Source organism: Dendropsophus ebraccatus, chromosome 8 (assembly GCF_027789765.1).
Source record: "Dendropsophus ebraccatus isolate aDenEbr1 chromosome 8, aDenEbr1.pat, whole genome shotgun sequence".
Taxonomy (NCBI): Eukaryota; Metazoa; Chordata; class Amphibia; order Anura; family Hylidae; genus Dendropsophus; species Dendropsophus ebraccatus.
The window spans coordinates 100,291,664-100,305,884 of NC_091461.1; the positions used below are offsets into that span (position 1 = coordinate 100,291,664).

At 43.0% G+C, this 14,221-nt stretch overlaps 1 protein-coding gene across 2 annotated transcripts in view; it reads left to right on the plus strand.

Annotated features, from left to right (window-relative positions):
* RNF220 (ring finger protein 220) overlaps window positions 1–14,221 on the plus strand; it is a 167,388-nt gene that overhangs the window by 101,446 nt on the left and 51,721 nt on the right. For both annotated transcript variants that reach the window (XM_069981219.1, XM_069981217.1), the window contains exon 2: window positions 3,890–4,019. In XM_069981219.1, the coding sequence (XP_069837320.1) occupies window positions 3,890–4,019 (130 nt within the window). The remainder of the gene's footprint in view (window positions 1–3,889; window positions 4,020–14,221) is intronic.

A 14,221-nucleotide genomic window follows, 5' to 3' on the forward strand; every position in this document is an offset into this window, starting at 1 on the left:
TGCATCTCCCTCTGTTCTTTTATGTTTCAGTCTTCACCTCAGGCCTGGAATTCTGTTCATGAATCATATAGCTCAGTGATAACCAAGCAATTCTTGCCTTCTAGATACAACAGGGGATGGACTGGTTGATATGATTTAGACTAAACCTCTCATCAGTATTAATGTCAATGCCTCCATTCCTGGAATCTATGGGGCTTGAAGCTCTCAATGATTAAGAGAAATGTTAACGGTTAATTATCCATTAGAAAGATTTACCACAACATACTGATCAATAAAAATTACATGAGCCGCTGATCAACATTTCCTTAAAAAGATTGCCAAGCCCCCAATGTAATTACGATGACATGTAAGCATCACTGGTAACATTGTGGATGTGGCTCAGGCGATCAGTTACAGGCTGGATACACGTACAGGATATCGATATGATCAGATACATTTCCATCATTTGTAACAATATTCTTCAAGTGTAATAACCACAAACCGATTAACAATAAAAGTATCACTTATCACTGGAGGCTCGTACACAAAAATCACGGGCATGGTTAACTCTGAGAGACAGTCAGCAATGGCCGTCACTACCGTAACCATAGGTTGTATCCAACTTTACGTTCACCGTGAAGCATCTTTGAGGCTTGGACAGTATTCTGCATGAAGCTCTGAACTCTGTGTTGATATTTGTTTCCTAAAGAAAAGCTTTAACACTCTTTTACAAGATGTGTCATCACCACCAAACCTACTGTCTATGGATGGAAGGAAATAAGTCCGTACAATATCACTGACAGCTGAGGAGATGACCGCACTGCTCCTTTACCTGATACACCACACCATATCTAACATGTTTTTTTTTTTAGGCACCATCTTTGGCTAATGCAGTTTGTTGACAGATCATTGATATTACTCTCCTCCCATCCTTCATGATTCTTCTCCAGCAACTTCCTACAGACATTGACTTCTGTTTTCTCCTTTTTTGTTGTTGCATTGGACAGTCTATATTTTACAGGCATAATTCTCACTTCCCTTGTATGTTATTTTATAACCTTCCCATGTTATACCTGCTCCGTATTTTGTACACACACCTGACTTGGAACAACCATCATCTTTTGCCAAACTCCAGGCTGGATATCAGTCACTGATACAGTAGACAAGTCTCTTTTGGGGTCAATGTTTATCATGAGTCCAGTGTACAGTTCAGTAAGGTTTGTCAGATCTTTCCCATTTACCTGCTTAATCATTCACACTCTTCGATATATGCCCCTGTTCTAGAAATGTAAATGACAGAGAGGATTCCAGAGTTTTTTTTCTCAACACTGGGCAAATCCAAAACTCTTCCTGTTGCACACAAGGCACCATTCAAGAAAAAAAAGTGATCCAAACTGAAACCCACTTCTTATTGTAGACTCAGAGGTGTTGGTGATAGTCACTTGTAATGGTGCGTTTACACAGACAGATTTATCTGACAGATTTTTGAAGCCAAAGCCAGGAATGGATTAGAAAAGAAGAGAAATCTCAGTGTTTCCTTTATGACCGGTTCCCTGTTTATAGTCTGTTCCTGGTTTTGGCTTCAAAAATCTGTCAGATAAATCTGTCTGTGTAAACGCACCATAAGAGTACAAGGTCAGAGTTGGTTCTGGCTGATATGAAAATAGAATTCACAGTAAAATATTTGACCCCCCTGCCCTCTTGTTTTGCTTCAATTGCTATTTTCAGAGCTACAATAGATCTTTATTTAGTATTTTTCACCGTTACTCCAGACATAAAACACCATTTCTGTCCGTCTGGAATTTGGCAGCTGAACGTGCGTCTTGGCTGACAACCCGGCGTAGGCTTCGCTAAACATCTTATTTAAAGCAGGATTGCATGAACACAAGCAACCCCAGGAGATTATGAGGCAGATAATATAACCTCACGTTTAGAGGCATGACGGCTATGCTGCAAGACAAGAGAAATCGGCAAATTAAGCCCATGGAGTGGTCGTAATCTGCTGTCGCGTTTCATGTATTCTATCTGTCTGGTTATGTTATATTACACCGGTTGGCAGAGCCAAGGAGACCGTGCTCTTGCCTCGCACATACGACAGGATATCCTCTGCTTCTAAACAAGGGCTTGTTTATTTAGGAAAAGGCTAGAACCCTGCGCTCTCATTGTCAATTACCGGAGGCTGTGACTATTAATAGTGCTGAATGGGTCCGCGCTGGGCTATTCCTGGCGGCTGCCAACTCTATCATACACAAGAATTTCTGCCTCATTTTCCACTGGTGCTTGGAAAAAAAATCATCTTGCAGACACTTAACAGAGGGCTTGACGGAGCCACAGTGTAAAGAGACATCTCCCTCTGTTGTGTTGCCAGAGATTTCCTTTCTTTGCTGTAAAAGAGTCCCCAATAAATATCATAACAAAAACTGGTGATTATCAGTGCCAGAGCTATCATGTACAATCTATGAAAGCTCCCACTTGACGTTGTCACCCAACTTTCCCAGACTTCTGAGAGTGCCTCGATATGCAGGCAGGAGATGGATTAATGCATAAGTAGACTTGCACTCATGTGGAGATATATTGCTGTATACCTACAGGAGGTAGATTTCCTCTGAGTCACATTGCTATCTACAGAAGAATGTACTTGACTGTTGTGTAAAGTGGAACCTTGGGGCTGTATTAAATTATGCATGTTGCCTTGAGATACAGTCTTTCTTCCCAAAGAATCTCATGCCATGCCTGACAGTCACTACAACCACCCTGCTGTGTTTTCCCCTAGTCCCACCACCAGGGGTGCTGCTGCATAAGTGTTACTCGTTTGGTGTTTCTTGTCATTTGGTGTACATCAGTATTTCCCAACCTGTAACTCCCCCACTCCCATCTAGCCCTGATAGCCTTCAATGTCAGTGATCTCCCAACTGGTGCTAAATATGTTGCATAACTAACTCCATGCATGTCACCAAGCTTTAGCTGTTAGAACATTGTAGTTCTACTACAGCTGAAAAGCTATATGTGGTTATCCCTGGTGTAGAAGATGCTTCAGTCAAGGGCTGTCAGCAGGGGATTGGAGTTGCAATTTGGAAAAGCTTGTGGAACACAGTAATATAGGAAGCCTCAATTGCAGTAGCTGGACAAGCACAGCTAGGAGAACACTACCTTACAGGATGCCTCAATTGAAGGCTGTCGGGGCATAATGGGAATTGTAGTTTTGCAACCGCCTAGAGATCCACAGGTTGGAGGATGTGATAACTGCAGATCGTGTTTGGGTACAAGTATTACTGTGCAGCTTGCACTTCTCCAGAGAGTGCTCACACAGGAAGACGCATGGATGTGTAGTATGTCAGCCGCTACAGGAGATACTTTCCTGCTGAGAGGGGACTCTTGACTTTTATTTATGACCCGCTTCAGCGCAGTCTTGCCGCGTCAGTCGCCACGTGGTTGGCATTAAGATCAGCATTGTTTTACAATAAACATCTTAATTAGCAGCAATTTGCATTTTTATTACGTGCGTCCATCACTGTGCATCCCTGTCCCTGTCATCTGTATACTGACTGCAGCATAATGAGGGGTACAGTATATCACTGCCTACATGTAGACCCGCACGTTACATGTACAGATCACCACGTATCACGCCTGTATCATTTTGTATACCGGTATGTCCAATGTGTAGAAGTGGCATCCACAACTGAAATCCAATTACTGAGGGCCCACAGACTACATTGCATTCACTATGTAAGTTGTATCTGCTGTGTCTTCTGATATCTAATACATGTGATATGTATTGTGATGTCACCTACATTATATAATGATAATATACAGCTAATGATGCCTTTAACCCTGTCAGTGCCAGTAATCCTCTAGCCATAAATCCTCAGGTCTGATCCTAATGATCACATTTCTCTTTCTCTCTCTTTAGGTAAAAAGAAAGTGGCTTTGTTTGATAGCCAGGCCCCGATCTGCCCCATCTGCCAGGTCCTGCTGCGTCCCGGGGAGTTACAGGAACACATGGAACAAGAACTGGAAAAACTAATGCAAGTCAATATCAGGTAAAGGGAATCCCTGACTCGACCTTACAGCGTATTGAGGCCTACGCGAAGTGACCGGTCGGCTGACGCTATGACATAGATATCAGTGACATATTAAACATGTCACTAGTATTGTATCAGTTTTAAGAAGTTTCAGAACAGATTATCACCTCAACAAACTGGAGAGTAAGTATGCAGTTTCCCTTCAGTACCACCACAGGTGGAATGAAGCATTACACTATGTACATATACATAACTACGTTGCCTGTGTAATGTGGGATAGGACAGGTCCTCCAGAGCAAGATACATTCATTGCAGCTACTCGCCACTCAGGTAAAGAGATGGGGACCCCCCTCTATTAACTCAGAATTCCCTAATAGGGTGTATGATAAGGGTTTCCAACAATCACCGATTCGCTTAGGGGCAATAGATCCCATTTCTGTGATTGGTAGGGGTCCTAGTGGACATACCTCTAAAAATCAGTTCCTTGTCATCAATCCTAAACATAGGTGAATCTATATTCTTAAGCCCGTATTCCACGGGTCGTTGGAGGAGCAAACGAGCGCTGTCAGCGCTCGTTGCTCCTCGTTCCCCGCTCGCTGCCGCCGCTATTCAACGCGGCTGCAGCGAGCGGGTGAGTGCGGGAGGGGGCGGCGAGGAGCTGCGGGGGGGGGGGCTGCCCGGGGGATCGCTAGATCGTCCGGGCAGCCCATAGGATATAGCAGCGTCTGCTGCCGATGCTCCTATTCAACGGAGCGACGGCAGCAGATCGCTGCTATATCAGTCGCTTGTTTTTCAACATGTTGAAAAACAAGCGACTGCAACGATCAGCCGACATGAACGATGTCGGCTGATCGTTGCACTCTATTCCACGGAAAGATTATCGTCCGTAGCGGTCGATATCGTCCGAAAACTAACGATAATCGTTCCGTGGAATAGGGCCATTAGGATAACCTCTTGATATGTAAAATATATTTGTTCTCGCTACTAAAAATATTTACTGTGCTTTAGTTATTATGTTGGTTTCATGGCTGCGATTGTTGTATGTGATCAGTTTCCATAAGAGAAATAGCAATGAACATAAAGAATAGTTTCACTCAGAGCAATCTTCACTGGGCATAGTGGTTGGAGATACCCCACAGTGCCTTTAGCTATACTGACCAGTATCTCTATATTGGGATATATCAGAGCCATGTACAACTCGATGCACACAGATCTGCACAGGTCTAGCTCTGTCATTGTACATTACTGTATCATCACAGGTGTAGCTGCTCCCACTCAGTCCCACTGACTATAGAAGAGAGGTAATCTGGGGGTCTGAGTTTATGGAAAGACCCTTCTCTCATTTCTCCCCCTTTGACACCTTGTACGAGCGCTCAGACAGAGTGTGTGTAATTGATGGCGTAATTTGGGTCTCGTCCAACCTAATAAAGAGCTGCAGCAAATTAGCCCACCGGTGTAAATGCAGAGAAGCAATTAGGGCCTCCAGAAAGCCATCAAGGAAGTGCGGGGCACGGAGGGAGCGAGGAGGTAAGACAGTAAGGTAGCCGGGCACAGGAGGAGGGGGGCACGCCTGGGGTTTAATGGGAAACAGGAAAAACTCTAAATCACACACCTGACAAGTTTCCATTGTGATCCCGCTGACAAATGAAAAAGGATGGGGTTATTCCTTCAAGTGAGCGCGCAGTTAAGAAGGTGAGGGACGGCGATGGCCGCACTGCGATCAGGCACAGGAGAATAAGAAGTCTCTATTAATTATTAAATAACGACCTGGGCCGCGCCATGATGGATCACATCCAATCTATTCCATGCATCCAGGCAATTGAAGCTAATCTGCAGCAAAGGCCAGAGCGCTCCGTCACTTTCACTGGGGCGTCTTTAACCACACAAGGTCTTACACGACGTATGGGAAGAGCTTCATTACCATGTAATGAGGTGCAGAGCGTCCCCGTATTAGCTCCTGTCAGGAGGTAGAAAGGCACGTGATGCCCGCTGACGATCATCATATTTACTGTTAGGGAAATTGGACACCCGTGTTACATTTCATTTCACAGAACGGATTTGATAAATAATCTTGCTTTGAATTAGTTACAGTGTTGTGATAAAATTTATTGAATTATGACATGTAAGGTTCATTGGCCGGAGTAATGGGATAGGGAAATTATAGGATGTGACCAACAATCAGCGTGTCAGTGGTAACAAAGCATCTACAGTCATGAACCTTTTCTGTGGCGGGGATCCCCTATATGCCCCAGAGATTTCTAATTATATTTATGAATCTATACATGGATCCATCATATGTCCTCATATCGCTTCCTCTTTTCCAGGGATGGGGAACAAGCGAACCTCCAGCTGTTGCAAAACTACAATTCCCATCATGCCTGGACAGATTGTAGCTGCTGCCGAAGGGCCACGGGTTCCCTATTCCTGCTCTAATCATTTAAAGAAAAATTTGTTTTGGATTTCGACTAATTAAGTCACAGCGCTGCATTTTTTAAATCTCATCCACTACTGTAAATGCGGCACACTTTTTGATGCATGTGACCCCTCCCTAAGGGATGCCGCTGTTTTGTGGATAACACCATAGATTAACAGTGGCTTCATATTATAAAATTTAAAAAATTATGTAACATAAATGTAAAATAAAAGTGGCCTTACTAATTGAAAACCTATTTCATGCCGAAAATTTTTGGTCACCATATTCTGTCATTAAATACGATAGTGACCACTATGGAGGTATATAATGCACTTCATCGTCTGTTCTTTACTTTTCCCATGATGTTCTAAAGGTAACATTACCTGAGAAATCATCAACCAAAGCTGATTAACATTACAGAGATACATCATTGAGGTGCAGGATTGTAGTAAGAGCCAGGAGGGGGCTCTTCCTAGGAGCAGGGAAGTTGTACAGAACGTCTGTCGGGGAGACAGCCTGTGACAGCCGGTGTGCAGGGAGTGAAGGACGACGGGTACGCCGCATGCAAATTTAATTTCAGAATCAGGGACTTTCTCTCCAAAGAGGTTTGTCGCCTTTGAGCCCTTCTCCTTGTTACATATGTAGCAGCCTCATTGAACCTGACATGTCAAATTCAGGCCATTTGTGCAAAATCTCCCTTTAATAATACCGTTTCATTTCCCTCAAATGAGACTTGAATGCATGTAAAATGGAAAAGGATATTTAAACTCTAACATTAGGCAGATGTGTGTTGCCAGGGGCCGAGCGAATATATGAGATTCAGAAGTACTTAACACGTTGTAACTGCGCTCCGCGAATATGTCACCAATTGCATTATTTTCCTCCCAGCTCCCACTTTAAGCCAAAAATGTAAATTGAAAAAGAAAAAAAAGAGGGAATAGAAGGAAATTCACAGGCTGATCCTTTAACCCTTTAAGCTCTGGAGACAATCTAGATATAAAGGTTGCTTTTGCTTGCAAACACAACATTAGATGATCCACTGCTGATGCAATTTCTACATTATTATTTTCTAAACCATTCTTAAAGGATCCATGGCAAAGAAATAAAAATACTGAGGAGCGATCTAATGCGAGCCCTGACTAAAAGCACGAGGAATTTAAATTTTTTATTTCACGTTTTTTGAACACCAGAAAATTGCTGCACTGCTGCTCAGTTGCCACACATTTATTCTTTTTGCAATGCGAGATTTAAAAATTCTGATTTACTTAGAAAATTCCCCATGAAATACACAGGGTTTCAGCTATGCATGGAAGGCCCATGACATCTTGATATAACTGTATTGGCATTGTTGTGCATTGGATTCTGCACATGTGTGGCCTTGTGATTGTGTCACATGACCTCTAAGGTTCTGGCAGATCTATATGGACTTTATTCCACCATATAGGAATCCTATCATCTTCTGAGACCAAGACAATTTTCTTTTCTGCAGCTCTCCTGGTTCTCTTCATTAGAGAATATGGCGCTATTACCATATAACATCACCACGGCCAAACGCCAATTGTACAGGGGGCAGGCGTATTACACAGTGTTAATCTTCAATCATTCATAGGTTTCATGCTGTTACCTGACCTGCCGCGCTCTGATATCACCCCAGTGTAGTCCTGACATCTCCAGCCTTTGTGTAAAGCTTTCCCAGGCGCATTACAAGTTCCTAACCTTTGGATTTAACCCCGTCATTCTGCACAGAGGATAAAGTCATTGGTTACAGTAATTGGCCATAGGCTGCATTGTTAGCGGTGTACAGGCGCTGATCTCCAAGTCTTTGGATTTGGCTGCGATTAAACCATAGAAAGATAATTTTGGATCAATCTGTTTAACACCTAAATCTTCTGCTTTTATTTCCCTTCTGTGGGAAAGGCTATTTACCCTCCCCCCCCCCCCACCCCGCCCCCATTTTTCTGCCGGCACATCAGCCGCCAAGCTGTAAGCGGAAAGTGCTGCGTCAGATTTTTGGCAGGGATTGTGCCCTGCCTTCACATCTCTGAGTGGCAGAGGAAGCACCTGAACCCAATGGACCCGGAGAGCGCTCTTGGCTCTATACCTCTACAGGCCATGAATCTTCAGTGTCCAGCACGAGCAGGGAAGAAGCTGCTGGCTGAAAACCTCTGACTCCAAGATATTCAGTGCGATTCAGGCCTTTATTGCAGATGCTCAGCTTTGGAGAAGGTAACCTGAGTTTGTTGGGCACTGTTCACACTACATTTCTGCAGTTTTAGTAGACATACACTCACTGGCCACTTTATTAGGTACACCATGCTAGTAACGGGTGGTCTTCTGCTGCTGTAGCCCATCTGCCTCAAAGTTCGACGTACTGTGCGTTCAGAGATGCTCTTCTGCCTACCTTGGTTGTAACGGTTGGCTATTTGAGTCACTGTTGCCTTTCTATCAGCTCGAACCAGTCTGCCCATTCTCCTCTGACCTCTGGCATCAACAAGGCATTTCCGCCCACAGAACTGCCGATCACTGGATGGTTTTTCTTTTTCGGACCATTCTCTGTAAACCCTAGAGATGGTTGTGCGTGAAAATCCCAGTAGATCAGCAGTTTCTGAAATACTCAGACCAGCCCTTCTGGCACCAACAACCATGCCATGTTCAAATGCACTCAAATCACCTTTCTTCCCCATACTGATGCTCGGTTTGAACTGCAGGAGATTGTCTTGACCATGTCTACATGCCTAAATGCACTGAGTTGCCGCCATGTGATTGGCTGATTAGAAATTAAGTGGTAACGTGCAGTTGGACAGGTGTACCTAATAAAGTGGCCGGTGAGTGTATATGGTACTCCCTGACGTACAATGGGAAAAATAAGTTTGCAAGTTTTCCCACCTACAAAGAATAGAGATGCCTGTAATATTATTGTAGGTACACTTCATCTGTGAGAGACAGAATCTATTCCTACAATTTCACATTATATGATTTTTAAATAATTATTTACCATTTTACTGCATGAAATAAGTATTTGATACATTAGAAAAATAGGACTTAAAGTGACCCCTTTTTGCATTCTGACTTCTCTACACAGGTGTAATGGGTAAATTTAGCAGTTTTTATACCTTACTTTACGTCATACGTCATGATGCTTGTTCAGGTAAAAAGTGAATTTTTATAATCTGCAGATTGTGCTCTGTGACGTCATTGGCACATAGGCACAGTGACACTGTTGCCATGAAGCTCCGCCCACTTAGCACAATCCACAGATGATAAAAGATCTCTATTTACTGGAACAAAAATCATGACGTATGATGTAAAATAAGGTATGAAAACTGGTAAATTTACCCTTTACACTTGTGTAGAGGAGTGCAAAAAGGGGTTGACAGTGTCACTTTAATATTTGGTACAGAAACCTTTGTTTGCAATTACAGAGGTCAGACGAGATGTTTCTTATTGTTCTTGACCAGGTTTATAGATAGGGATTTTGTCCCACTCCTCTATACACATCTTCTCCAGATCTTTCAGGTTTCAGGGCTGTCTCTGGGCAACATTGAGTTTCAGCTCCCTCCAAAGATTTTTTGTTGGGTTCAGGTCTGGAGACTGGCTAGGCCACTCCAGGACCTTGAAATGCTTCTTATGGAGGCACTACTTAGTTGCCCTAGCTGTGTGTTTCGGGTCATGGTCATGCTGGAAGACCCGGTAACGACCCATCCTCAATGCTCTTACTGAGGGAAGGAGGTTGTTGGCCAAAATCTCACAATACCTTCATCCATCCTCCCTTCAATACCCCACAGTCATTCTGTCCCTTTTGCAAAAAAGCACCCCCAAAATATCATGTTGCCACCCCCATGCTTCATATGTGGGACTGTGTTCTTAGGGATCATACTTCTCCTTCCTCCAAACATGGCAAGTGGAGTTGATACCAAAAAGTACTATTTTGGTCTAATCTGACCACATGATCTTCTCTCCCATGACTCCTCTGTATCATCCAGATGGTCACTGGCAAATTTCAGGCGGTCCTGGACGTGTGCTGGCATGAGCAGAGGGACATTGTGTGTCCTGCAGGATTTTAAAATCTATGATGGTCCCAGCTCTCTAAAAGTTCTGGGATGATTTTTTTCAGAATCATCCATATCCCACAAGGCAAGATCTTGCATAAAGCCACAGACAGAAAAAGCTTGACAGTCATTTTGTGTTTCTTCCATTTTCTAACATTTGTGCCACCAGTTTTCTCCTCACAAAGCTGCTTGCCTATTGTCCTACAGTTTTGTCCCAGGTGTCCTTAGACAGCTGATTGGTCTTGGCCATGGTGAAGAGGTTGGAGTGTGATTGAGTGTGTGGACAAGTGTTTTCTTTATACAGATAATGAGTTCAAAAAGTTGCAATTAATCCAGGTAATGAGTGCAAAATGGGAGGAGATTCTTAACGGAGCCAGAATTCTCGCTGGTTGGTAGGCGATCAAATACTTATTTCATGCAATAAAATGCAAATAGTTATTTAAAAACCATACATCGTGACCTTCTGGATTCTTTTTTTTTACAGATTGTGTCTTTCACAGTTGAAGTGTACCTCCAAGACCTCTAAGCTCTTTGTAGGTGGAAAATATGCAAAATCGGCAGTGTATCAAATACTTATTTTCCACAAAGTATATTTCAGATGTTGGTTACATAGATTACATAGGCTACTACTACTACTACTTTTTTTTTTTTAACCAGATCCCGCTGTATTGAATAGCAGAGAGGTTTGCATTATTCAGTTCAGCAAATAAACATTAAGAAACTAAACTTAGGCCAAAATGGCATCTTATGACCCATACTGGGTGCGGAATACATCTTACGTATGTGTCGGTACACTTCCAGATGTGCATGGTAAATGTACACCAAAAGCGCAGTGTAGCCTAAGGGCCGGACAAAAAACATATCAGTTGTCTCATTCCAGTAAGATGACCTCCTTATAGGAGAGAAATACAACAGATTTACCAATGCGTAAAGTCTGCAACAAACCATAAAGATTTTGGCGCAAATTTTCCTATGCTGATGTATTAGAAATCCACTAAAATCTGCAATGCATCTGCTGTTTGTGAAGTATAGAAAATTTCTTACTATGAGTGTCAAAGCCTCTGGGCTTGTAAGTGTTAATTTATGTTTTATAAAGATTACAACATATACATATTACAACAAAAGTTCTATGATTAATTATAAGACATAGACCACACTCCGTGTATAATAAGCAGCAGGCGCTTCCTGATAGCATCATAATAGAGATCTGCAGACTTTGGTGTATCCTCTGTAGGTCGTCTAAGTCTTTCTTTAAATATATTATGTGATATTATATCATAGTGCAGGAAATCCAGCGCTGGTGTCATTGATCTGACGAGGCTGTCTTATCTGAACACCCAGTTCTGCCATCTAGTGGACAGACAGTGAATTACAGCCCAGTAATTCTTTGTCTGCCAGGCGTCGTCTTAGGAGCTTTTATATTACTATTCTGGACTCTTTGTTTCATGGGGAGATGGTATAAGGGGAAGCTTTATGTCTCTGCCCTGTTACCTATAATGTGCCCTCTACCAGTATATGGTGCTAACAACACAGCCGTCATTGTAGCCCTTGTTTTGTTCTCTTTTTGCACAGCAGGATGGATCCGATTACAATAAGTAGAGAACAATCTTTGGATCTAATCTGGTTTGTGGCAAGAAATACATGACCATGGAGGCGTCCAATCTCTGAAGTGTGTATAGACCAGACCGCTCTGTTTGGCCATGTCTTGAGGTCTGTTTCCACTATGGATCACCATTCTGATATTTCTCTGAATCATTCTTCTTACATGAACCGATTTGAAGTATTTCTAAAACATAAAACTTCAGAGTAGAAATAATCCGGTGTAATCATTAAGTATATATTTAGATTGCGATCTCTTCATCTGTGGCCTTTGGGTGCCAAGTGATTGTTTCTTGGCCTTTGAGAACCCAATTAATTTTCTTTTTCCTGATTCCTGGGAGCCCATATTGATCTCAACCACTGCCCCTGGAAGCCCACACCGAGGTTTATCCATGGCCCCAGGAGCCCATGCTGATCCCAACCATGGCACCCAGGCATCCACACTGACCTGTTTTACTTAGCCCCTGAGTTTGACATTGATAGTCTTCCTTGATCCATGGGACTTCACTCTGACTCCCCCTTACTTAATCCTGGGGTGCACACACTGATTTCTTCCTTGGCCCTGGACACCCGCCTTGGTACCTGGGAGCATAATGATATTGGATAATGATAATGGGAGCTGATACTATTCTCTTCTTATTTGGCACTTGGGATCTCACCTTGATCTTGTCTTCCCTAGTCCCATGAAGAGCACTCTGATCTCTAGTTACTTGGCCCCTAGGAATCTGCACTGATCTCTTTTTCCTTGGCCCGAGACCCATCACAAAGCTTCCTCCCCAGGTCATATCACTGCCTGGCCAGCCTCTCATGCCTCATATGTTTCCTCCATCATATGACGCTGCAGTAAGTATTCTCCTCTGATTTCACTGCGTTACTTCCCAACCTTTTTATGTCAAAGTGACACCTCCAAGTTGACTGCTTCTAAAATGCCCCTTGGCACTTGCTGACACTGTGGATCTGCACAGCAAGTTAAAATCCCACCTGATCAATAAGGAGACAAGGCAGTCCGGCCGACCGCTCGATATTTTTTTATCTGTCTTCAGCCCAGTCCTGCTGATGACATCCCCCCTTCTCCTACAAAGACACTCAAGGGCATTAGACCCTTGCAACGCTGCATTTTATATTTTAGAAATTTTCAGATGCCTTCAAGAAAAAAAAGAAAAGTTGACTGTCTTGGCCTTTGCTTAATAAGATCTTTATGATTTATACCAATTTTTAATTGAAAAAATTTGCGAATTAATTGATTTTTGGGACTTGCCAATTAACGTTGTAATTGGGCGCATGATAAATTTAGCTGCATTTCTGTTGGCGACCCTCTCTGCGCTCCATCCCCCGTGCATCGTGACGGCGAGGGTAATGGGTGCGCTTGGTTGATGCAGGGGAGAACGGAAGAGTGAGACATACTTAAGATGCCACCGGTTCTGTCCTCTATAATTTAAGGGGGGGGGGAGGAGATGAACGCTAATAAGGACCACGGTGACAAGCGGGGACACCGGTGACACCAAGGGGCATAAATTCAATGGCGAGCGGACACAGAGCAAAGACAATTAACCCCATCATTGCCGAAGACATGCACAATAATTCTGCTTTGTATGGAAAGAAAATACCTGCAACATTGGGGGCTGTTCACATCATGATTTTTCAATCGTCTACATTTGAATGCATCAGAAACACACTGAAATGTATGAAATGCAAGAGTTCATGCTGTTTACAATGGTTTGCCTTCTTTATGTCTGTATACATTTTCTTGCATCATGGAACAGCACAGCATAGTACACCTTTTTTGTAATTCCTGAAAAATGCAGAACTGCATGAGTAGAATACTAGAACTGCAGTGGAGACTGACACAACACAGGAGGAGAGTGGGAACAGGATAAGCTCCATAACAGTTACAGTCACTGCCTTATTGGTTGTCACTCTGTGCCCAGTTTAAAATATCTAGCAACTTGGAAACAGCTTAATAAAATATTTTAAAGACTTCATTACCGGTGATAACTCAGTGGCTGATTCCATTCTTCCAGGGAGGAGGAGGGGGGGGGGGGGAACCAGTGTTTTTAGTGGATAACACACACCAGGTGTACAGTGCATGCAACATCTTCTAGCATCTGCATGAGATATAGACTGTGTGAACATAGAGTGCACATATAGATTCTGCACTA